At 43.8% G+C, this 26,080-nt stretch overlaps 2 protein-coding genes and 1 non-coding gene across 4 annotated transcripts; 1 reads left to right on the forward strand and 2 right to left on the reverse strand.

Moving 5' to 3' along the window:
- The first annotated feature begins 4,616 nt into the window (after window positions 1-4,616).
- On the forward strand, window positions 4,617-12,338 carry LOC136529404 (lysine-specific demethylase JMJ26-like). 2 transcript variants are annotated; one of them, XM_066523163.1, is made up of 10 exons: window positions 4,617-4,829; window positions 4,911-4,979; window positions 5,084-5,254; window positions 6,069-6,405; window positions 6,499-6,945; window positions 7,028-7,100; window positions 7,174-7,259; window positions 7,366-7,470; window positions 7,671-7,741; window positions 12,112-12,338. In XM_066523163.1, the coding sequence occupies exons 5-10, from the start codon at window positions 6,895-6,897 to the stop codon at window positions 12,179-12,181; spliced, it is 456 nt and encodes a 151-aa protein (XP_066379260.1). In that variant the 5' UTR covers window positions 4,617-4,829; window positions 4,911-4,979; window positions 5,084-5,254; window positions 6,069-6,405; window positions 6,499-6,894; the 3' UTR covers window positions 12,182-12,338. The 2 variants fall into 2 exon arrangements, with proteins under 2 accessions (XP_066379260.1, XP_066378858.1); XM_066522761.1 differs by having other exon boundaries at window positions 4,618-4,829; window positions 12,109-12,338.
- Window positions 12,339-13,910: 1,572 nt separating this feature from the next.
- On the reverse strand, window positions 13,911-17,577 carry LOC136471720 (glycerophosphodiester phosphodiesterase GDPD6-like). Its single transcript, XM_066469473.1, has 8 exons — window positions 17,266-17,577; window positions 16,616-16,812; window positions 15,579-15,762; window positions 15,416-15,490; window positions 15,166-15,275; window positions 14,841-15,059; window positions 14,577-14,738; window positions 13,911-14,427 (listed from the first exon to the last, which is right to left on the reverse strand). The coding sequence occupies exons 1-8, from the start codon at window positions 17,282-17,284 to the stop codon at window positions 14,191-14,193; spliced, it is 1,203 nt and encodes a 400-aa protein (XP_066325570.1). The 5' UTR covers window positions 17,285-17,577; the 3' UTR covers window positions 13,911-14,190.
- An 8,007-nt stretch (window positions 17,578-25,584) lies between these two features.
- Window positions 25,585-25,657, reverse strand: TRNAR-ACG (transfer RNA arginine (anticodon ACG)). Its single transcript has one exon. It is a non-coding gene; the product is annotated as a tRNA-Arg (tRNA).
- Window positions 25,658-26,080: the final 423 nt, after the last annotated feature.

Here is a 26,080-nt window from a genome sequence, read left to right on the forward strand (position 1 = left end):
TTGAGAAGTTCTCCATCAGCCGCTATATATGGAATAAGATTCATGATGCTACTGAGGATCCGGTAAAGCATCTTCCCTATGCACCGTACATCATGCATATCATTGAGCATGTATCCGGCATCTGTTTTCCCTATGACTCTGAGCATAAGGTCCTCAAGATATCCAACAAGACCTCTATCATTGCTGCTAGAGAACTCAAAGAACAAGCTGAGGCAGCCCGTGCTAGAGGGAAAGGTCCTTCGGGTTCTCGCTCTCGCCGTGGTGCTACCACCACCACTGCTGCTGCTGCTCGCTCATCCAGTAACGAGCCCCTCTCTTCGTCCTCCTCCTGAAAGAAGCCTAGCAAGTTCAAGTTTCTAATGACCTACATGTTTGGACAGTGTTGTGCTAGTGCTCAGCGTGAGCACGACATGCAAGAGAGGCTATATCGATTGGAACAGCAAGCAGGCATTGTATCTTCTCCTCCGCCGCCATTTGTGCCTCCTCGTGATCTGTTGGCTTTATATGATGAGGCTTGTGCGGCGTACGACGATGATGCTTCTTCTCGCCCGCATGGCAAGGGGAAAGCAACTGAAGACGATGAGGAATATCAAGAGGAAGAAGATGATGAAGACGACGACGATGGTGAGGAAGGTGACCAAGGCGAAGATGATGACTCTGATGATGAGTAGTTGGTTTCTCATGCGGCCTACCCCTTTTGGCACTTGTTGACAAAGGGGGAGTGTTATGCTTTGATTTATTGTAATAAGTTAGTTGGTCTTTATGTTTTGGAATGTTAAAACCTTTAGCGTGTATGAACTATGTCGTGTGGTGGCAACCGTGTGATGGACAACTATCTATTTATATGTGTGTGATGGATGATTGTAGGATAAGTTATGTTTTAATCTATCTTATTTGCTTGTGCTTATCTCTACTTGTCATGATGAATGTTTTTTTGTATGGCCATGTGTTACTTCAAGTTTCTACTTTGAAATCTTGGCCATCATACTTCTTTTTACTTGTTGTGTGAAATAACATGTCATATTGCATCTCTTTTCACCGATACTTATTTGTTCACACATACTTGTTGCACCCCACGGATTGCAAAATTTAGGGGGAGCTTTTGTCTTGGTGTATGCAAATCATGTATACATGATTCCAATTGAAATTCAAATTCATGCATACATCAAGGGGGAGCTCTCCATAAATTTTGGGGTTCAAAAGTTTTAAAATCTTTCATTCTTATAAAAGCCTAAGTTGGTTGTCATCAATTACCAAAAAGGGAGAGATTGAAAATGCATTTGCCCCCTATGTGGGTTTTGGTGTATTGATGACATCCAAATTAGGGACTAATGTGATCTTAATGAGATATGTTGCAGCTATTAGTCCCATGAAAGATTCAAAGAGTTGATAAAGATGAAATGGTATCCCTCAATTCTTAAAGTTGTAAAGGCGGACGAACTCAAAACGATCTCCAAAGGTTTTAATTTTGTTTTTGAGTTTAGGATCCGCCGCACTATAAAGAGGGATGCAAGTTTAGTTGGTCTGAGGAAGATAGAGTGCTCAAGCATTTAAATAAAATCAAAAGAGAGTCACTCTAGCACTTCACGAGCACATAGAATAATTTTCTGTGACTTTCGATGTCGGAAGTCCCGACGTAAGTCGGAACTCCCGACAGTCGGAAGTCCCGACCTAAGCCAGGAGTCCCGGCACCTGTGCTTCTGACTGCTCGCTGTCTGTGCACGTCGGAAGTCCTGACGTTCGCCGGGAGTTCCGACCGTCGGAAGTCCCGACATTCGCTGGGAGTTTCGACACTGACCTGACCCAAGCCGAGAGTCCCGGCATCAGCGGTGCTGGCTGTTTGTTTAACTGTGCACGTCAGAAGTCTCGACGTTTGCCGGGAGTTCCGACACTGACTTTCACCCGTGGACTTCTGACCCGTTGTGAACAGTGTTTTCTATTGATGTCGGAAGTCCTAGGATCTGCGCCGGGACTTCCGACGTAGATCTGAACGGTTGGATTTTCACTTGGAGTATAAATACTCCTCTCTTCACTTCTAACCGTTATGGACTTATTTCACAGTTGACTCACTTCGTGCTGAATAGCTCCCAAGCAACTAAAGCACCCCTCTCCTTCCTCCTTTGCTCCAATCTTCGATTCCCTTAGTTTTTGAGTGAAAGGAGAGTGGATTAAGTGAGAGCATCACTTTGGAAAGCTTGAGCACTTGATTTCTTCGTCAAGCTGGTTGTCTTTGCGTCTATTACTCTTGGGGCTTTGCCCCTAGCCGGCTAGGCGTTGCCCAAGAGCTTCCATCTTGTGGAAGAGCCTTGGGAAGTTTGTATCACCCTTCGATTTCTTAGTGGAAAGCTCAAGTGACCTTTGTGGTCGCTTTGAGAGAGGCAAGGAGGTGGAAAAGACTCCGACCTTAGTGGTCACCTCAACAACGAGGACGTAGGAGCTCCTTTGTGGGGTTGCCGAACCTCGGGATAAATCCTTGTGTCCTGCGTGCTTGTTGTTGTTGTGATTGCTTGAGATTACTTGTATGTGTTTGTCTCTTTGTCTCCAAAATCTCCATTTTAGGGTTTGGACTCGATCTACGGTTTGGAGGCATTACGGCGTCAAGGGAGTGACCCAATATTTTCACCAAACCACTAGGAAGTGAGGTTGTAAGATTATTTATCCGCAAAGTTAAATTTGGCATTGCTTTTGTAGTTCACTTAGGCGTCGGGACTGCTGACGTTTGCGTCGGAACTTCTGACAACGTTGGGAGTTCCGGCCCAAACGTCGGGACTTCCAACAGTGGCTGACAGATTTAAACTTAGCATTTGCAGTAAATTTTTAGATACGCCTATTCACCCCCCCTCTAGGCATTGTTAGATCCTTTCACTACTACTACAGCTGTTGGACCTTTGGGATAGTAGAGTGCCAATGCACACTTTCTCAGAGCATTTCTGCTTTGTGAAAGGAAAGACAACTACCCTTGCAAAAGCCACATTCACATATCATGGTGCATTTGTCTCAACATATCATTTGGATTCACATTCATATATCCATATCCACATTCACATTTAGATTTAAGGTAGAGAAACTCACAGGAGTGACAGCAGGATCATTTGGTGGAGTGAATATCATCGGTGGCGGAACATAGCATGAGTGAGCTCCAAGACCTTGAATATACTGAAACATCTGCTCCATCCTCCGTCGATCCTCCTCAGCCCTCGCCTCAGCCTCCTCCCGTCGCCTCCTCTCTTCCGCCACCTCGGCCTACAATATTTCACCCCAATGATACAACGCAAAGCAAAGGTATGTAAAAATCAATGAACGATGAATAAAACAGAAATAACCCTGAGTGCCTACACCGTGTGCTGTGTACAGTCCGGCCGTGTGTGTATGGCCGGGCTCGAGCTCGTGCTCCTTGCTCGAATCTCGGCGAGAGACCTAGTATGGGCCGGGTCGATTGCGCCGTGGCAGTTAAGTATTGGGTCAAGCCTTTGCCGAGTGTCCGCGATCCGGCACTCGGCAAAGCCGAGATTTTTTAAAAAAACATTAAAAATCTTTGCCGAGAGTCAAACCGATAAAGCACTCGGCAAAGACTATACTTTGCCGAGTGCTAACCCTAGGACACTCGGCAAAGGTATTTTTTAAAAAAAAACTTTTCTATTTCCTTTCCCTTTTCCTTAACCTATTTTTTCCAAATTTGTTCCAATACACTTTGAAAATACCTTGTCAAATTCACTCAACAATGCAAATTTGATGCTTCAGCGAAAAATAGACCATGATTTCATGTAGTTATAGCTCAAATTCCATTTATATAATTGCAATTACAAATTAATAATTATCAAATGGATCCAAAAAATCACTAAAATTTAACACGACATGATCTTTGATGTCTATTGGCTATACAAAAAGTTTCGGAGTCAAACCACAACTCGACCGTTACTTTCACTCCAAATCTTACCAGATCATACTCAACAATCATGAAACTTCTTCGGAGATGTTTCGGTTTATAAGCAATGTACGTGACAACTTATGCGACACCTTCTCAAATTTTTACCACAGCCTCCACATAAGATATCATGACATCTTATCAAATTTCATAATTTTTGGACTTGCTTTGGTTTTTATAGAATTTAAAAACCATTCAACCACACTCTCGGGGTCGTGTTTCCGAAATAAGATGTTCGAAAACCCTTATAATCTTATAGGTAAGGCCTCAAACTAGGTTGAATAACATGAATATCAATTTTATACTCATTTTTTCCAAATATTTGAATCACTTGCGGTTCAAATTTAACTTAATTCAAAAAATTGCTTGAAATGCAATTAATTAGTTAAATATAGCAAATAAATTCAAAAATACACCAAACTTAAGCATGGAGTACCACATGTGGTGTGTGGAGAGATGAAAAATTTTGAAGTGCAGGAGCCAAAAAAAAATTATACTTTGCCGAGTGTCTGCTATTGACACTCGGCAAAGAGCCTCTTTGCCGAGTGTTGCATTTGTACACTCGGCAAAGAGCTACGGCGGCAGGCTGGATTAACGGTGGGCCAAAATTTGCCGAGTGTCAGACGTTGACACTCGGCAAAGAGGACATCTTTGCCGAGTGTTACCTCTGAGCACTCGGCAAAGAGACGTCTTTGCCGAGTGTCGAGCCTGAGCACTCGGCAAAGAGTAGCTTTGCCGAGGGTCGTGTCTTTGTCGAGTGTTCAAGTTTGGGCACTCGGTAAAGACATCCTTTGCCGAGTGCCCGATATAAAATACTCGGCAAAGTTCTTGGCACTCGGCAAAGCTTGCGATTCCGGTAGTGATGGCTTTGATCTCAACGTTGGCTTAGAAGAAAACGACAATGGTAATGTGTTTCCTTGTTTGAGTTTTTTGTTTCCTTCAAGCTCCATCTTTCCTTAGTTTGGTTTGTTTCCTTTTTGGACAGGATTTGATTTGAACTTGCCATTAGATGAATATGGTGCGGTTGATTTTGATTTCGTACAAAACCTACCTGGTAAACCTGCATGTTGTGCCTATTATTCTGATACAACATCTACCGTACAAAATCTGCATGCCGTGGCTGATCCTTTGAATGCGCTTGTTTTTTTCTTTCAATAGAACATGTTGTCCAGGCTAGAAGGAAGGACATGACAGAAGAAGAAACAAGGCAAGTGTACCAAGCATTGTTGGCTAGAAGCAAGAATGGGAAACTAGGCAAGAAGGATACAACAATCGTTGCTGCTCAATTTGGTATACACATCCGGTCAGTTCAACGCTTATGGAAGCGAGGTAAAACCCAACTTGCTCATAACATTCCAGTTGTGCTTCATCCTGTTCCTACGATGATTATTCTGATGCCATGTTTCCATTTGAAATTATAATCCAAAGTAATAGGTATGATTATCCTTACATGGTCTTTAAATTTTGGTATGGCCATCGTATATACACCCACATTGAACTGATATAGGAGTAGTTTTTTATTGACTCAACCTTCGAGTACAAGTTGTTGTATCTGAACTCACGCACCAACACACACCACACACGCTAACACACTCGCACGGTCACACCCCTAGTACCTAAGCTAGGTCTACAACCTATATCTAGAGCTAAGAGTACACGACTGAGAGTTCATCCATGCGAGGCAACTGGAATTATTAACGGGGAATAAATCCCCTAGGTGAGGCACCCGGGTGAGTATCAGCACTAGAACCCGGGTGGGCAGCCTGAGTGCACGCTCAGCTGACCAACTGAGCACCAGCTCAGTTCTCGACATAGGAGTAATTATCAAAAACTGCCTATGTATTTCTATATGCCATTGTCTGTTCTGACTAGCTTATCTATAGGTTTGATTTTTTCAGTTGTCTTAAAGTACTACAAAAAACACATTTATCGTCAAGGATTTAACACCGCTGTAGTAATAGTCTTATAGATCAGCAATGCTAGTTTGAGTTACAAATATCTCATCATGGTTTTAGGTTTTGTACGAGAAACTAGACCTCTTATTGCCAATGGCTTAACACTAGTTATAATATCATTTCCTCATGTGGTTGACCATGGCTTGGACTATAAGTCAGATGCAGTAATCATTAATCTTAATTATCAGGACCGATTTGCTACAATGCTGCCATCGCTTCATGTTATGGGTGGCCGGAGGGCCAGCCCACATACCTCTCATGGCAAGGGATAAGGATTAGGAAAAAGATTAGATTATTAGATCAGGTCACTTATTTCTAGGATTAGTTTCTTAGGGGTCAAGTCTCCTCTCATATATATAAGGATGGGATGGTGTCTCCTTTCAATCAAGCAATGAAGAAGAAGAATCCAATTCCCCCAAACTACTCTAGTCTCCCTCCATGCCGACTTTGTCCGGTCATCTTCCTGTCAATGGCTATCCCCAGATGATCTAAGGATCTCATTTACCTGTTCTTTTTTCCCCATAGGTGAACCTTTCTTTACTTATCCTTTCCTTTTTGTTAAGCTTTTTGCCTTTTTTTAATGGTCTTCCACTCGCTGATTTCTACTGCCTTTATCAGGTCCATATCCTCACACATACTGATGAAATAAAGCTCAAATCAAAAAGGATTGCTGCAGTAAAGAAAATAAAGGAGATCTTGTCCACCGAGGAAGCGAGTAAATTAATACAAGCTTCGCATGCAGATTTAGCTGGTGGAACACCTACTAATTCTGCAGAAGGAATATGTGCCCAACTTAGTGGCCGAAAATGCAGTAAACGTTGTGCCTGTAATTCTTCCAATGCAATAGGAAAAAGAAATAAGAAGACATGCAAGGGGAATGATACAAAACATATTGCTATATCTCTTGAGTCAGAAGATGAAGATCTCCCATTTGTAGAGGGAAGCAAACCAGAAGGTGGTGCACTGTGGGATATTTTCCGACGGGAAGATGTTGGCAAGCTGCATGATTATCTGATGAAACATGCAGAGGAGTTTAGGCATTGCAATTATGAACTGGTGAAGCAGGTGCCTTGTTGTACTCACTATTTGTCCATGGCACATCATTTGACATATGATTTTCGTGTTGCATAACCTTGTATGTTGGCAGGTTACTCATGCTATACATGATCAGTGCTTTTATCTAACACAAGAGCACAAGCAAAAGCTTAAGGAAGAATATGGTCAGTTAATGTTGATGCGTTTTTAACTTAAATTATTTGGCTCACTTCCTGGCTCTTATCACTGCCTATGCAGGAATTGAGCCTTGGACATTCGAACAGCAGCTTGGTGATGCAGTGTTTGTCCCAGCAGGATGTCCCCACCAGGTCAGAAATTTGAAGGTATGATGATAAGTGTGGAGACAGGTTTTTGTTCCCATGGCTATTAGTGACATGCATTGGATCATAATCAATGCTATTATCTGTGACACTCTTTTGTTATATGCAGTCATGTACACAGGTGGCCCTTGGTTTTGTTTCTCCAGAAAATTTTCAAGAGTGCATTAGGTTGACAGAAGAATTCCGTCCTTCAGCGAATGAAGACAAACTAGAGGTCTGCCCTGCCCATATTCTCTGTAATCCTTTCTATATAGAAGGTCCTTTCTTTGTTTATCGATACTTCATTCCTTAATATGATCACATATAAATTATCCTTGGGCATTGTCAATATTGTTGTTCTGTTTCGCTCTAGAAGAGAACTTGTTAAGCTACATTCTGAAATTCTACATGCATCGAATGATTTTGAGTCACCAGGTTAAGAAGATAGCTCTTCATGCACTCAACAAAGCGATTTCGGATATCACTCAATATGATTGGAAGGATGGGTTAGGACTCGCATCTCTTTGTATTGTCTCGATCTGCCTGCACTTTCTGATTATCCCCTGCTCTGAGTACACAAATATTGCATGTATAATCATTTACATCTGATCATGTTGAGGCCTCGTGAATTCAACCTTTCTAGCATGTTTGTTTCTTAAGCTTTCAGTTCTTCACGTATTTTTTCTTCAAGTGCAGTTGTGTAAGTTCCTTTTTGTTTCCTAAGTTTTAGGGCTTCTCATTTGCTTTGCTAGCTTTCCTTGTGTTTCTGTTAGCCATAACACTACTTGGCAGAGTGGTATGCACATGATGAATTGATGACAATTCTTGAAGGTCCAAGGGATGTTTATGAAATTGCATTTATATTGTCCATATGCTGTATTCTATTCATTTACTTTCTTGCTCTACGTATTTTGCATTGTTGTATGAGTTTTCCCATTTGCGCAGGTGCAACATTATATATCACTTCTAGAATCTACTTCCTCCCTGCCTAAATAACTGTAGTTCTCGCTTTCCGATAAAGACTAATTTTATATAAAAATATTAATATTTATGGTACATAATTAATATCATTAGATAGATTGTTGAATCTATTTTATAATAAATTTATTTGGAGATACAAATGTTGCACGTATTTTCTATAATCTAGTCAAACTTATGACACGGAAACAAAAAACGACAATTATTTAGGAACGGAGGGAGTAGCATGCACTATAAAAAAAATTCTGGTACATGAGGGAATATATCTCATCTTCTTATATGAATCCTGCCTTCAAAAGCTGGCGAGCCAGTGTGCCACGTCATGGGTTTTTCGTGGCCGTTCGATCGGGCGCACGGACGACCCAGATCGAGCGAGCCGTGGTCTTCCCACAGTCCAAACATCATCTCAGAGTTTTTTTTAAGCCCTTGAACTTTAGCGAAATCTAACCCTCCATCTAGGCCTTCTCTCAGCTTACCAACCTTCTCCTCCCGCAGCGGCGCAGCCTCTCCTCCTCCGGCACCGCCCCTTCCTCCGGCCCAAATCCAACGTCCTCGCCCTCCTCGCCCCGAGCTCGCCACGGCCTCACGCCGCCTGCCCCCGCCGCCTTTGCCGCCCTCGCGCCCCTTCCTCTCTCTCCCTCTCTCCAGACGTGGCGGCGTAGCGGGAGGCCCAAAACGCTGCCGCCTCCGCGCGCTGCCTGCGGCCGGGGCCGCCGCGCCCGTACCCCGCCTCCCCCCTGCGCCGGGGTCGCTGGGGCCATCGCCTGCGCCAGGCCAGCCGGGGCCGCCACTCCTCTCCTCTCACCACCATGGCGTCGGGCGGCTGCGCTCTCGCCCCGAGGCTATGACTTGGCGCCGCCCGTTGCCGTGGCTCTCCGTCCTCTCCGTCTCCCCGCGACGACAACCCCTCCTCCTCCTCCTTCGGCGGCGGTGCTAGCTAGATGGCGATGGTGGTGGTCGGGGGCGGCAAGGACCGGTCGTCGCCTGGCGGCGGTGGGGCGCCGCAGGTGGACACGGGCAAGTACGTGCGCTACACCCCCGAGCAGGTCGAGGCGCTCTAGCGGGTCTACAGCGAGTGCCCCAAGCCCAGCTCGCTGCGCAGGCAGCAGCTCATCAGGGAGTGCCCCATACTCAGCAACATCGAGCCCAAGCAGATCAAGGTCTGGTTCCAGAACCGCAGGTGCGTGCGTCGCCGGAACCACCAGCCCTTCTCTCTCCATCCATCATCTCATCTCATCTCTGTTCATGCCTCCGCTTATTTGTTGACGAATTATGCGTTCCTGCGGCTGAAATTTCTCTCTTTCGCTCTTCCTTTTTTTTTTGAGTGGTTGCTTTCTTAGGTTGGGTTAAATTTATTATTAATGGAACGAGCTTCCTTGTTAGCCGCATATTCTTAGGATGTTTGCTTTCATGTAAGTAAGCCATCCTTCCATAGCCCGATTATCCTTCGCACCCGCAAATGATGACACAGGACAGCAGGTTATGAAAACCACTCTTAAGCCTCCAAGAATAGCAAACAACGGGGCCATATATGCTACACAGTTAACTTCTGAAGCGCTAACTGAAACTAACTATTTCTTATTCAGATCTTAAGGCAGAGATGGATCAATCAGTTCCTATGCATCATGACATTATACCTTTGTTATTTAGTATAGTAGTAGCTTGTGGTTTAAGCTACAAGTACGGTACGATGCCGGGCGTGCCTTTTGTTAAGGGCCTGATATGATTAATGCTTGTTGTCTAAGATAATCACCTGGGCCATCTATGCCTGAATCTGAATAAGTAAGTATTCAATTCAAAGTCTCAGATACATTGTGCCAGAAATTTTCTGAATTTATGGCACTGAAACTTCAGAACCATCCATGAACAGTTTCATCTCTTCATCTCTTGCAGTTGAACTCAAATTGAACCTGCTCAAATGCTCAGAGGTGTAGTTTTCTGAAACCATATAATAGAGACTCGTTTAAAGAAGTTCTAGCTCTAATGATTAGTTTCAGAGAGGTTACACCTTTTGAAGCATAGGTTGACGAAGAGAATGTATGCAGCATGCTTGGTTCAGGTTGTTCGAGAACATTATGCTGGAGATCCAGTTTTCAAAAATCTTTTTTTTTTCATCCATTTTCAGGTTGTTTACCAACCAGAGGATTGCAACAAAAAAAAAAGGACCAAAGATGTTTTGGGTACGATTTTTTCACTAGACAGGTGCTATATCTGTGCAGAACCGAGCAAAGATCTTTCTTCAAAAAAGCAGTTTCCTGAATGCCCAATGCTGCCTGCCTGTGCAGACTGCAGAGATGCTGGGGGGAAATGGTTTTGGTACTAAAGCTCTGGTTAGATTTCAAGGATGTTACGTTCTGTCTCTTGCATTGGACTGGCTGCCAGCATACAAGGCCCTCCCTTGGTCTGTTTTTGTTTGGAGTCTCATCGGTTTCTATGATATGTTTTTTCTTTTAGTTTTTTGAGTTTTGAGGTCGGTCCATATTAGCTCAGGTTTTCAGCTGGAACTTGACATCGAGTACTGCGCTGTAGGACTACAAATTCTCTTTGGTGAGCGCAAGGGTGGCCGGGCCACCGACCCGGGGTCGCCGGACGGCTGCGCCCACGCCCGCTCGCTCACACCGCTGCGCGTACGCGTGGACTTCGAAATCGAGCTCTCCCAAATCCCGCCCATGGCGCCGCCACTTGAGCCACTGCCGGCAGCTCCGGCGACGGCCAGCCCTGGACACTGCCGAGGCAGATCGCGGGCGTCCCTGCGCCACTCACCGGAGCCCGCATCCGCACGCCCGAGCACTCAGCCGCGCAACTGGCTAAAAGTTTCACTCGTAAAAAACGTATATGACAATGCAAAAAAAAAAATTAGTTCAACAAAAAATACAACTAACCGAAAATGGATCAAACTGATATAGTAATATTACCGATTACTTAATACGATTCAAAGATAACGATTGATATTTTCTACTCCCCCACCCAAAAAAAAAGGTTTCCTTTGCCTCTATGCTATAATCGGCTATGCTCAAAATGTCAATAGACCTTTTGCAATTCATCATCTCCATCTTGATGTCATTTAGATGAACAACAAGAACAAAATAACCATATAACATCGAATAAAAATAAGTTAGCTCCAAATATTAATATGTCAACGCAAAACACCACAAATTTTACTTTACCTTCACCCACTCAGACATGAGTAAGTATAACTCTTGACTCAAAATCACTAGGGTCCTCTAAATAGCATTAACAAATAGACGTAAGCAAACATATTAGATAAGGTGAACCTTACATGTATTAATATTACCATATTATTCTTGGTAAAACCATATATTTAATATTCTCAAATTCCACTGGATAATGGTAAAAAAACACGAATGTTAGTATAAACAGAGAATATATAGTGGTGAAGCGCGGCAAGGCCGCGCTACAGTTTTCTAGTCAGAACTATAATTCTGCATTGGTATTCCTACTGAGTGCATTCTTGAGAATGTATCACGTGAAAAATTAAGTTTTATGTTGATTATCCAGCAGATCCAAATTATTTCGTGATTGATTTATGACTGTTTTGGATAGCGTAGCTTCGGTAAAAAGAAAAAAAAACAGCTTGTAGTAAAAATAAACGTGTTCTATTGGGTAAAATCTAGAATGCCAACTTCTCAAAGAAATCTAACAGCTTCCCTTCTCTATTGGTTGGTGCTGTTGGCAAGCAAGTTCATATTCACTAGTGAAAATTTGTTTATGAATTCCCCATTTCCTGATTTTTAAACCCCTTTTGTGTCTATAAGTAGGTTAGGTTTTATATCTTTATGTGAACATTTGATGGCATATCATGACATTTAATTATCTGAAAAACAACTAGATGTTGTAAGACATTTACTAAGTGGGGGTTTTTTCTGTTAATTAGCAGCCCAAAGAACGGAGATGAGGATTGCCCAAGTGAACCTGCGGAAGAGGAGCACATAAAGACAACCCATTAACTCAAAGCCATGCCCAGTCCTAGCAAAGGAGCAGTCTGCTGGAATTTTGGTGCTTGGTGTAATTTAGAACTGATGCTTTTGCATGCAGTCTGATAAACAAATTGTTATAACTTTTAACTAGCCAGTTCTGTGCTACTTTTAAATGCGTATTCTCGTAGCATGGTGGCACTCCTACTTATGTAGTATTACTCCGTTCCAAATTATAAGTCACTTTGACTTTTTTTTATTTATCTATTTTGCTATGTATCCGGACATAATATTATATTTAGATGCATAGTAAAGTAGATGTACTAAAAAAATCAAAGCGACTTATAATTTGGAACGGAGGGAGTAGGAGCTACAAGAGACCGATTTTGCAGCACTGCTTCCGATCTGCAGCACTACTTTCTGCTCCAGAATCCAGATCTGACCCAAGCCATGGCAGAAGACAACATAACTAAAAAACGAGGTCCACCGTCCACGCTTTTGAACTTCCATAGTTTAATATTGGATAATAAGCTGACGGAAGATGCTAACCCAGAGGGCAGAGGCATGTGCGTGGTCTCAAACAAAATTATAAGTAGATGCGCGCAGAACTTTTGCGTGTTTGCTGAAACGAACGCCATGTGCATTGCAAATTGCAATTTTTTTAAAAGGAGATTAACTTGGCTTTTAAGAAAGCCAATAACTTGCAACTTGTAATTTGCAAACGGTGAGCGAACACAGATGGCAAGAAGCACTGTGTTTGCAACTCTTCATCAGTTCTGCAAGGTTTTTCAGCGGTCATGTAGTTGGGCCCATCGTGGTGAAGAAAGAAATGCCTGTTGGAGACTACTTGAAAGATGCGCTTCTGACGTTTTTTTTAAAAAAAAAATTCTGACGGTATGTATGAACAGAGAAGGAGTGTTACCATAAAAATGGGGCATATTCCTTGTTCCTTTTTTTTTGTAAGATGGGCTTGAATTTTTTTTAGAACATCAAAGTTGACATGATTAAAAATAAAATGACAACTGTTTCCTGAAAAGGACGGCAATTGCTGGAATAAGTTTTAGCGGTTGAGCAGAAGAATATTATGAAGCGTAACCTGCAATGTAAAGGTGCAAGTTTATCTCAGCAAAAGTCATTGCTTACATATTGGAAGGTAGGGGGTGTTTGGTTTCTATAATGTTTCACTCTTCGTTTTTCGTTTGAATGGAATGAGCTGATCTATCACTACCTTATTTCTCACAAGTTAACAAATAATACTAGTATGAGGAATAAAGTCATTACATTAAATTTAGAGAATGGACTCATAATGTATCACCTTATCTAAAATAGGTTGATTCCTCAAACCAAACACTCCATTATGTCCTTGCTTCATCCGTTATCTCAACTCATCATTCATTACCCAAAGGAGCCCCTAAAATTGTTTTCATCTTATATTTTACACTAAATATCATTACATTTATTATCAAATATATTTCTATAATTCACCTTTTTATGTAGTACTTGCTAACATTGAACGTGTTCAACCTATGCGGAGAACGCTTCATATTTGGTTTTTGTGCTAAAGGGTAATCATGAGCTTCCTGAAACTCTTTTGGAAACCAGAACCCTTCCGACCACTCTTCCAGCTCATCACATACACAACATAAATACCATCGGTATTCCATTTAGGAGTTCATTTCATCTTATATTTTACACTACAACAATTATTTTCCTTAAATTCTCTGTGATCATCCAATTGGTGATTTGGTGTTACTATACAACGGATTGTATGGCAAGTCTGTTCTGTTTTGTACATTTTTTTCTCTCTGGATCAATGAGATTTGTATACTCCATTCAGGCTTCTGTAGAAGCCAATAAAGCCCTGTTCTAAATAAAAAAAAAGGATTTTTGCTGCGTGTTCGTCTGACTATCTGCTATACTGTTAGCACCTCCGTTGCTTTATTAATAGCAATTACAGAGAGTGTTAAACGAAAAAAAGGTGCGTGCTTCTTGCTGGTGGAAGCAATAACACAAATCTGAAAAATGAAGGCAACCTATCCTCCTCAGTAGCCATCATCCTTCAGCATGTTCGCGATCTCACGCAAGAGTGCTTCTGGATTCTTCTCCTTCTTCTGGTATGGCGTAGTCCATTCTTGGTACTTGTGCAGACTACCGGTGAAATCAGTGAACAGCCCGTCGACGCCGATCTCGTTGAGCCAATACTCATATTCAGCATAAGGGTCTTGATGGAAATCGAAGTGCAGGTATTGATTCTCATTTCTGAAAGTGTATGGATGCACCTGCAACATGTCATGATTTACGGCTTCATCAACTACTAACAGAGTAAGAGCGCTCAAACGCATGAAGGAAGGAAGATTTTTTTTTTTTTTTTGAGGGGTGCAATGGGGAAAGGAAAATCTGCAGCTGTCGAATAAGATCAGTCAGTTACCTGAAGATTCAGAGCATGTGCTTGTGCGACGAGATCGGTGGGCTGTCCTAAGCAGTTGTCTTTTGGGTTTGGAGGAACAATTGTGTCCTTCCATGGCCCAATCCCAACAACGTAGTTTCTTATGAATTCAAGATAAGAATTTGAAGTTATCTCGTAGTATGACTGCACAATTGGAACTGATCTTAGATGAAGGCTGATGAATTGGAGCCACATCACATGAGTGGAAACATGCATGAAAACGTCGGTTCTGATAAGTGATACTACCTGATTGGTATCTTGTGTTGGAATTGTTGTGTCATCGATTAGGAACAGTTTGGGAGAGTTTGTCATGTTGGAGATGTAAATCAGCGAGGTTGGAGCGAAGGACTGTATGAACAGCGGTTGCTTTAGCCAGTCTTCAGACATGTATTCACCTTTGTAGCCATACTTCAGTAGCATCTCCACAAACTTATCCTCAAATTTCTTTCCACCCGACCACTTGACCTGAATGACAATTTTTTCTTCAGAAATGTTTCCATGCCAATGTTCGTTATAATATTCCTAAAGTAAGCAAATTTTCTTTGGAGTTTGTCATGCAAGAGATACTTACATGCTGGTTGATGAACACGGGATTCTTGATCTCAGGGTATATTCCGACTATCCTGTAGGTGTAAAGCGCAATCAAGATATACTCCTCAAACGTAATAATCTGGTACTTCCCTGTAATCCAGTAGAAGAACATTGTGAAAGGTCAGAGTTATGATACAGAGTGGATGGTTGCAATCAACTCAAGATACACATGGTTGTCTCATGTCAGACACAATAGTGAAACTAAGAGAGAAAGCGAAGTCCATGTATACCATTGTATCTATGGTCCCTGAAACTGAACCGTTGTTTCACCCTCAGTGATTTGAGCTCTTTAAGAGTGAAATCCACTGCAAATAAACACAATTCAATTCCTCAAGTCAGCAGCAGATTGACAGGAACACGAGAATCGCTACAGAGAATGTCATTAACACAAACCAATGAACCATCCGGTGACATTTTCTCCTTGGACTTCATAGGTCCTCTTCCTGTCAGCAAACTTCGTATGGTTTGCAACATTGGTCGTTGCGTCCAATGTTACATCATGGAAGCAGATGAGATGTCCATCCTTTGATGCAAGTATATCGGTCTCGATGAAGTCCGCGCCTTCTTCGATAGCCCTCTGCAAAAACCGATCGCATATCTCTGAAGCTGAAGGTTTACATACATTAAGATATTGAGGCCCTGTTTGAGGCTAAAGTTTAGCCCAAGACTAAAGATTAGCCCTTAAAACGAAGGGGCTAAAGTTTAGGCCAGGGGCTGTTTGGATTCAGGGGCTAAAGATTAGCCCCTTACCCTATAATGACCTATTAGTCCCTAATTTATTACCCATGTACAGCCATGCCTCGGGGTGGGTGGGGGTAATATGATTCTTTTGCCCCCACAGGACTATTTTTAGCCCTCTTTATCCCATCTTAGAGGGGCTAATGAAAAAGAGGTGGGATAAAGTTTAGCCCCTACTTTTAGCCCTCCTGTTTGAATTCATAGAAGACTAAAAGTGACTAAAAGGGATGGGCTAAACTTTAGCCTTATGGATCCAAACAGACTCTAAGCTTTCACACCCTGTTCGCTTGGGCTTGTTTGGCTTATAAACCATACTTTTTTAGTCAACGAACAGTATTTTTCTCTCAGGCCAAATCAACCAATAATACTTTCAGCCATGGTTTATCAGCCAAACAAACCTAAGCGAACCGGGCGTCCAATCTTCAGAGAATCTCTGAATTATTTCCCTGGCATACTAAATATTTTTCATTGGTGCAGCCAGTGTGAAGGCGTGCCCGAGGAGTTACACCATAGTTAACTATGATATCAATGCAGCCACGCGCCAATATATAATATCATAATTAAGCACTTGTCGTGTCGTTTAACCTTTTGTTTGTGCAAATTTAAGGCAATACCACTTTATTCAGAAAATTTTCTGAAAAAAAAAGAGTTGATGCCGGCTGCTGAGAAAAACAAGAATTTACAGTAGTTACCAGGTAGGCGGCCGCTGTCTCTTCGGGTAATTCACCATTTGATCCTCGGTGGGCAATGTTGTAAGGTCTAAACGTCTGTATTGGCTTCCTGTGGTTCACATCCAGCTGGCTGTGGCTGTGGGGAGGTGATGCCAGGTTGGCTTTGGAATTGGATACCCCAATAAGGAGCACAAGGACAATGAGAGAGACGCCGTGCCCTGTCAAAGACGCCATCCACTCAGTACTAACAAGGACATTGAGGACACAAGATCTAGACATGAATTTTCGTATGTTTCAGTTGAGGAGAGAAAGGAATAGGGAATCCTCCAATCTCAGTCATAGACAAAGTAACTGAAGAACAGTGAAATAATAAAAAGTAAAGAAATTCCTCAAAAAAAAAGTAAAGAAACTTCTTGTAGACACAGTAACTTGCTTTTGCTATTCAAAACGATAGATAGTATGGAGTTGTCAAACTACGAGCATTAATGGACACCGAGTGTCTGATAAGCATACATACACGAACATTCAGATGAAACTCCATGGAATGAAATTACAGGAGAAAACAAGAGAGAAGTATAAGAAGTGATGTGGCGATTGGTAACCGACCGATGAGCAGCAGAGGAATTAAATGTGGCAACAAGAGAGTGGGACGCGGAGAAATTCGAACTTACAGAAGGAAGCCATGCGCATGCCCCTTGTCCTCCGATCCTGCTCTGCTGGGAGCAGAGTTTGCACACCAGAGCCCTCTGAGAAGGCTGGCTTTGCTTTGTGTCCCCCTCCTCTCTTGCCGTCCCTTGGGCAGCTCAGCTCAGCTTCTTTCTTATATGTGCTACAACAAACAGGAGACTAGGAGAGGAGGACTGCCCCTGCCCCTGCCGGCCTCGGAATATTCCCCAGAGATTGATTGACCGACTTGTTTCTAATTCTACGGTAGTGATTTGCGATGCAGTTTCTGATCTGTGGCTCTTTTCTGCACCAGGTGTGACTTGTGAGCTGAGCCAAGGCCCAAGACAACTCTGAAACATGTGTTCGTGTCGTATACTCCTCACTTCACTTGAGTAGCGCATGCAATGCCCGGCAGCCTCTGCACTGCGGACTTGTATTTATTTATTTATTATAAGATACTTACTGTCACTACACACGGCATGGAATCGTGTAGATATGAATTATGCAGGCTGAAACTGATGGAAGATGGTAACCCCAACGGCATGTGCAAGCAAAGGGCTTTAGAGAGAGAGAGAGAGAGAGGCGTTGTTCATCGGTATGTGCATCACAGCTCGCAAGCCTGAAATGTGAATACAGACACCAACGCCATGGCGCGTACGCACCGGTGTCGTCGTCGTCCAAAACACTCGGTGTGCCACTCGTCCTCTTGGCAGCAGCGACAGCGACCGACCGTGGCTCGCCAACTCTGTCTCTGTGTCAGCGTCACCTCTCTCTGCAAGTCGTGATGCTGCAGCGGTCCAGGCGTCCATCTTTTCAGCGGTCAACCAAAGACACCCATCCCGGCCGTGGCCGTGGCATGCAAGTCCGAGCAGACGGCGGCCCCATCCTAGACCAAATGCTGTCACTCGGAGACGAGGATCCAGCGCCCCACCCTGCCGCTGACAGAGCCGCTGATACAGATTGGAGACTCTGCAATTCAAACATTCTAGCTAAGCTATCTTCCGACAGATAAGCCGGCCTTAGCTGATTTGTTGTGAGAGAAAAATACTATAGACTCTAGCTATAAGTTCAAGCGAACAGGCCCTGGCTATAACTGAAAACTAAAAGACGTTCCTCGGCCTATGCGTGTATGATGGGCTTATCATGTGTTCACTGCCTGTTTTCTTTGAACACCAAAGTTGACGCGTGATAATAAATGGCAACAGCTCCAATACAATACCCAATTATCAGGACACTGGAACAGCATCCATTTGTTTGTCAGTTTGTCTACAAGTGCACACAAGGCCACGCCACACATACATAATTGGGGAGGATTCAGCTCTCTACCTTCAATCAGCAAATTATCATCATTCTTCAGCCTTCACCCCTTTGTCCTGAACCAAACACTCTTCTTGATGATGTTACTTTTTTTTTTTGATCATTTGATGATGTTACTATTATGGGAAAATGAGCACTCTTCTTGATGCTGTTACTATTATGGGAGAATGAGATACAAGTGTACTTCCTCCGTTGCAAATTATAAGACGTTTTCGCATTTCTTGATACATTGCTTGTTCTACATATCTAAACATAGTGTATATCTAAGTGAATGGCAAAAGCTATGTATCTAATAAAAAAACCGAAACGTCTTATAATTTAGAATGCAGGAGGGAGTACATCAGAAACTTGCAACAATTGAAGTGTACTAATTTGAGCAACAGTATTCCCATCCTGATGCTCCGCTCAATATTACTCTAATGAGAAAAGATGCAGCCCATGAACATAAAATAAACAGAACTCATCTAGTAAAACTAACTGAAACTTATCTAGTGAAAGTAACTGCCCTTAGACACCACTTTTGTGCATCATAAACCCTAGCCTACAGTGCAACATCTTGCTCTTAAATTTTAATTGGTGAAAATTACGGGGGTTGATACCATCATTCCAAAATATTCATGATACAGGGCTATGCAAGATCTAATTTCTATTGCTACATCACGCCTGAGTTTGCAATGGTCTCTATTGACCAGATCTAGTCCTCTTTATGCATAACAGGAATTCTTGGAACATCAAAACAAACTCATAGAATCCAAGTAGAGTAACTCAACAGGGCACGAGCCCACGATATTGACTGCCAAACCACTATGCTTCTAAATAACCCCAAGCCTGCTTAAATGGCCATCAGATCACCAAAGTTCCGCATCAGAAAGATGGATCCCGCAAACAGACCAGCAGCCTTCAGCAGCTTCTGCAAATAAGAAACAGCAAAAAAAAAGTGTAGTTAGCAACTTAGCATCCAATGCAGCGCTAAAGAAACACCTGGGGATATTAACAAAAAACCCAAAATGTTTTTTTATGTGCTATACTAAGTTCATGACAGGACTTTAAACAGCAGACTCAGGTATGCCTAATTCTGTGCAAATTTCAAGTAACAAAGGCTACGAAAATGAGCAATCAAGTATTCAACTGTCTATGAAGATAACACACAAACCTAAGAAAACATTTCATCAGTAACTAGAGATGCTACCATTTGTGACACCTAGGTTGCAAACTTCACAATTATCACCCAAGCACTCAGGTTGGTACAACAGTGGCAATGTCATACTGACATAGGTGAAATCAGATAAACTTGTCAACAAACTGCACTGCTTAGAATTGTGATGCCTGGCCCGCTTAAGCGGCCCTCCATCTATGACTGCCTAGTGGATTTCGGCAGAGATTAGGTCCTCGGAGGTCACCATCAGGAAAGCACACCAATAAACTCTAATTAACAACCACATACAATCTGAAATGTAACTTAGATCCAAAATCAAACTACAGAATAACACATGAATTATAATATAATCACCAATTCTATTTCTATCTCAAGGTCAGACCAGGCACCAGCCTATTAATAATAAGAATAAGATGACTACATGCTCGTTTGTAGAGCTAATTCTGCTAGCTCATTCAATTCATTTATCTCATAAACCTATTTATGACGATAGAACACAAAATGATTGCAGTAACATATACACATAATGATGTAAGGGCACATCAGGAAGTGGCAGGTATGTGTCTTCTAAAAAATGAACAAGAAGCCAAAAGCGAACATTCCCTACTCCTAACAGTCAAACAAATGAGACAATAAGTACACGACTAAATAGAATTCCATAGTAAAAAAAAAACTGTTAGCAAAAATTGTCCTGGACCGTAAAAATTGTCCTGAACCATAATAATTATGATTCTGATGTCTGAACTTCCTTGATAAAGTGTCCAACATTAAGACATAACCTTTTCTCATTTTCTGCTAGGTTCCAGGCCTTGCTACCTCTAATCACTAATTTGGATGTTGAATTTAGCAGCCCTATTATTATTTCGGAGTTGAAGAACAAGGCAATGAAAATTAGAAAAGGGTAAATAGTAAAGCAAGATGTGTCGCATATCACCTCACAATTTGTTCAAAAACCATTTTACAACCAAAAGTGAGAAGAGACAAAAGCAAGAAAAACAAATAGCAAACAAAGAAGACATTTCAAAGGAATTTTGTTTAAAAACTAGAATTTACCATTCTGATTCCAGTATTACAAAGTTATGAGATAGACAAAACGGAAAGTGTATGATTGACCAGGTGGATGGCTCGTCTCTTTCCTCACGACACGACGGACACGGGCGACACGGGCGACCCGGGCGGGGGCGGTCCATGGCGATGGGAGTGGCGTGCCATCGAGCGAGGGTACACCATGCGATCGGGGCGGGTCCGAGCGACGGGCGCAGGCTACAGTGACTGGCTCATGCGCGCAGCCAGGAGGTGAGTCGCCTCCGCCTTCCGCGAACTCGGTCCATGACGCGTCTCCTCTGCAGTCGCTGTCCTCTGGGCAATGGCGGCCGGCTGATAGGAGCATAGAACGTAACCCCGTGGGGGATAAGGCTCCCATTCCTTCGCCATCCTCTCATCTTCACCCTTTCCCCTCCGTCTCCTCTGAAGGCGGAAACCCTAGCGATTCCTCTCGAGTCGTGGCTGCGGGGCGAGTGGAAAGGTGGGATCAGCTTCCGCACGAGGTATGTGATCATCCTGATGCGGATCTTAGCGCTCGTCTTGTTCACCTGTGGAGTCATAGCGTTGAGGTTGGAGTTTGTGGGGTGATTGCGGTGAGGGGTCCTCCAGTAACAAACTGAACTCTGTAATTTCGTTGCTGTGGTAATGAAATTCGGTTTACCGGTGTGAAAAAAAATAGCAAACAAAGAAAAAGATAAAGAGAGGAAGTAGCCCCCAGTGATTCCACCAAAGTACGATCATCATACATCCGTCACTAGCTGCGAATTGACAAGGATATTACAATGAAAGCATTCAACGAAGGCAGTATATCATACAAAAGTATTGGGATTTCACTCCTGGTCATTTAGCAACCTCACGACTTCTAGCATCTCAAACAACAAATTCCAAACGAAAACTCAAAAAAAAGGAAAAGGAATTGCAAGTGAAAACTTAACTTCAGTTAGCAGGCATCACAATCACTACAGAAATACCCCTCCTAAGTATCTAGTGCCTGATGAAGGTTCCAAAAATTATCTGATTACATCAATTCAACTATGCTATGGACAATCGATTGAACTTTTAGGAGCAAAAACACACAGAGAGTTCGCCGCAATAGAGACTGAAATCCTATCCGTGCAAGCAGAATGAACATGAATCACAGTAACTAACATCAAACGTTCCAAACTGTCAAACATCTCCGCACGTATGAATTGGTACGGCAGCAGCCGCGCGTCGAATCAAATCGCCCACCTCAAACCACACGGCAACAAGGTTTATCGCCACTAGCGCCACGGGTTCGAGCTGCAGTATTTGACACGAGCTACCAAGGAGGGGGAAAAAACAAGGGATTCGAGCACGAACTAGCAAGGAGGAAAAAAAAACAAGCTCATGAAGAGGTGGAGAAAGCGGGGTGAGAGGGAAAGGGGGTACGGACATAGTTGAGAGCCCACTGCTCCTCGTCGTTGACCTGCGAGTCCCAGAGGGCCTTGAGCTTCTCGACCGCCGACGACGCCGCCATCTCCGGTCCGGTGAGATCGCCTTCCTCGAGCGTTGGGGTCCGGGGCTTTAGGGTTTCGCTTCCGGTCATATTTAACTTTTTACCATTATAACAATCGGCACCGGCTGAGATCTCACTTTAACGGCCGGCAATACGAATTTAGCACACAACGAAGAGAAGAAATACAGAATTGCCACTTTTGCACTCGTAGCGTCAGTTCAGGTGGGATCCGAGGTAGCATGGGTGGCAAATGACCGCGGCTGCCCCGGCCCTCTGCTGCGTCATGGCCGGGCGAGCTCCCCATGGCCACCGACGCCGAGCTCGCCATGGCAGCTGGGGCCGAGCTCACCGGGGCAGTCTGCGTCGCTCCCCATGGCCGCCAGGGCCGAGCTCGCCCGCGACAGTGCTGCGCTCGCCATGGCCGCCAGGACCGAGCTCGCCCGTGACAGTGCCGGGGACGAGCTCGCCATGACAGGGGTCGAGCTCCCCATGGCCACCGGCGTTGAGCTCGCCATGGTCGCCGGGGCCGAACTCGCTGGGGCGTCTGCGTCGGCACTGAGCTCGCCATGGCCGCCGGGGGCGAGCTCGCCCGTGGCCATGCTACTCTCGCCATGGCCGCCAGGACCGAGCTCGCCCCGTGCCTTGGACACTGGGGTTGACCTCGCTGGGGCAGTTTGTGCCGAGGACGAGCTCGTCAGGGCAGCCGGGGCCGAGCTCGCCCGTGGCTGTGCTACTCTCGTCATGGCCGCCAGGACCGAGCTCTCCCGCGCCTTGGACACTGGGGCTTACCTCGCTGGGGCAGTCTTGTGCCGGAGATGAGCTCGCCGGGGCAGCTTGCGTCGGGGGTATGAGCTCGCCATGACCGGGGCCGAGCTCCCCATGGCCACCGGCGTCGAGCTTGCCATGGGCGCCGGGGCCGAACTCGCTGGGGCCGTCTGCGTCGGCGCTGAGCTCGCCATGACCGCCAGGGCCGAGCTCGCCCGTGACCGTGCTGCGCTCGCCATGGCCGAGCTCGCCCGCGGCCGTGCTGCGCTCGCCATGGCCGCCAGGTCCGAGCTCACCCCTCCCCCATGGCTGGAGCTCGAGGTCGTGCTCGCCTCTACCAAGGCCTTGCGTGTGCGTACAGCGCGAGTAGAGCTCGCCCTCGCCGTCGGTGCCGAGCACTCCCGCGCCGGCAAGCTCTCGTTCGGGTCCCGAGCGGCCACTATGTCCACCATCGTCTTTTTTTTTTTGAGAATGCAGGGGATTTTAAGGAAGAAGACGCAGCAGAGGGTAGGGGCAGCCGCGGGCATTTGTCACCCCATGCTGCCTTGGATCCCATCTGGACTGATGCGCTGGCGTGCCATGAGTGCAAAAGTAGCAATTCTGTATCTCTTCCCTTCATTATGTGCTAAATTCGTATTGCCAGCCGTTAAAGTGAGATCTCAGAAGGTACCGATTGTTATAATGATAAAAAGTTAAATCTCCCGTAATCCAGTGTGTTCGCTGTTCCTACCTTTCTGTCTCGGCCTTTCTTCTCGGGCATCTTATGTTGATTGGGCCGGGCTATTATTGGGCTGTATGGTCAGATTCCAGTTCGGATACGGGGATATGTTATCTTCTTCCAAACTGAGGCTGAATTGAAACCATCATGGACAACTAGACCAAATATAAACATATGTTGCCACAAAAATCACGAGAGCACATGGTGGCGGGCAGAAATAAAATTTGAGCATACACCAAACTACAAATAACTAAGAGCAACTTCAGCATGAGCTCTCAAATCAAGACCCTTCCTTTTGATTTGAGGGCTCCCTCTTTATTTTAGAGGGCCTGATTTTATTTTTCTTTTCTTTTTTTTCCAGGGTGAACCCTTAAATTCTTTTGATTGACACCGACAATCAGGACCCACTTGTCATTCTCAACGCTCTACCAGTTGAGCTATCTCAACATAGAGAGGACTAAGAGGTAATTATAACAGATAATGAGAGCATTGATGATTGGTACTTTCTTTTTTTGAGATGGGTACTTTTATTAATATAGGGCACAACCCTAAGAAAAAGCGCTAAGCTCCTACCCCACACAGGTTAGTCAGACAAGGACTCAGAGGCTGCATCCATCGGATGCCCTCGCTTGCCTCCGGATCGGATCTCGCGAGGGGTTGTCCGACCTACATGGCTGCGCCCACCCAGAGGAGCCAACCAACCAATTCAGGGCGTGTTTAGTTGGTTGAAAAGTTGGAATTTGGCTACTATAGCACTTTCGTTTTTATTTGGCAATTAGTGTTCAATCATGGACTAATTAGGCTCAAAACGTTCGTCTCGCGATTTCCAACCAAACTGTGCAATTAGTTTTTTTTCGTCTATATTTAATGCTCCATGCACGTATCGTAAGATTCGATGTAATAGGTGCTGTAGCACTTTTTTAGAACTTTTTTTTTAACTAAACACGGGCTCAGTCATAACTCATGTATTTTGCTGTCCAATTTTCTAAGTCGGCTTATCCAAGATACGCTAGGTTCTATTCTTCTAATCTAATAATATAAAAAGCCGCCACTAAGGGCACGCGCAACGGAGGCACACACCCGTGTTACCCTCAGACAAAAGTAAGCTCCACGTCTGCCAAGAAAAGAAATCAAGACCACCACCACCTATCCGTCCTTTGCGATCTAGCAGGAAAAAAGCACACGCATGCCATAGTGCAGACTACTGTTTTTCAGCCTTTCTTCTCTCTCACATCTCTGAAGCTACTACTTTTCGGTCACAGTGTATTCTTGGATAGTAGTTTCTGCTCTTTGTCAGCTGAGGCTAATAGTTCCTCTACAGGATACCATGGCCATCTGCGAGACCGCCAAACAACATGGAATCTTAATGCATAGTTGGAGGCTGGGGCAGCACGCCAACATGGAGCGTTGGGGAAGCCCTGAAAAAAAAAGAAAATTTCATCTAATTCTAAACATATAAGTTGTTTAGCTAAACTTGACTAGCAATTTCTATAAAGATATAATGCTTTGAATGGAGATAATCATGTATTGTAAAATCGTTTTTCATGGTGGATCTATAGTATTAAGTTTATGTTATATAAATTTATTTCAACTTAGGTGAGAGAAAAAAAATTGCATGACTTAGGAGAATTGGGAAGTATTCGTGGAATAAAAAGAGCTGATTTTGGAAGAATCCGTTAGCAATCAAGCACCGAGTGGATCTGTGGATGAAACGAGGGATGAAATTAGAAATTTATGGACCTGTGGATGAAACAAGTGATGGAATTACAAAATTGCTGGGGATCTGTGGATGAAACAAGTGATGAAATTAAAAAATTTACAGGGAAAAATTCAAAAAGAATAGGTTCCGACTCCGCTGGGGATCGAACCCAGAATCTCTGGTTCCGTAGACCAGCGCCTTATCCATTGGGCCACGGAGTCGTCTGGTGTTTTTCGGACGTGGCTTGTATATTTGTTATTTATTTAACTGCGAGCCTCCGAACAATCCAATTTTTTTTTTGATCTCCGAACAATTCAGTTTTGATTTATTGATTTAGTTACTATGACGATGAATCTGATTAGGATGGTCAAAATTAGAATTCAAATGGATATAAGTAGGGCCGGTTTCATATTGACTACGATGAAATGGACTCAAATGTGACTTACAATCCGTTTCATTGGAGAGTGAGGTAGAATAGACAGTTCAACGGCTAATTTCAAGGGTGAGATGGATCCATTTCCATTGTTTGGTTGGAAGGATGGGGATGGAATAGATGACATAGCAAACCAGTTAACCATGCATGAATGACACTTGGTGCATAGTCATTCATACAGGTTAACTGATTCTGTTTTCGTGTTTGGCTG

Source organism: Miscanthus floridulus, chromosome 1 (genome assembly GCF_019320115.1).
Source record: "Miscanthus floridulus cultivar M001 chromosome 1, ASM1932011v1, whole genome shotgun sequence".
NCBI classification, from domain to species: domain Eukaryota; kingdom Viridiplantae; phylum Streptophyta; class Magnoliopsida; order Poales; family Poaceae; genus Miscanthus; species Miscanthus floridulus.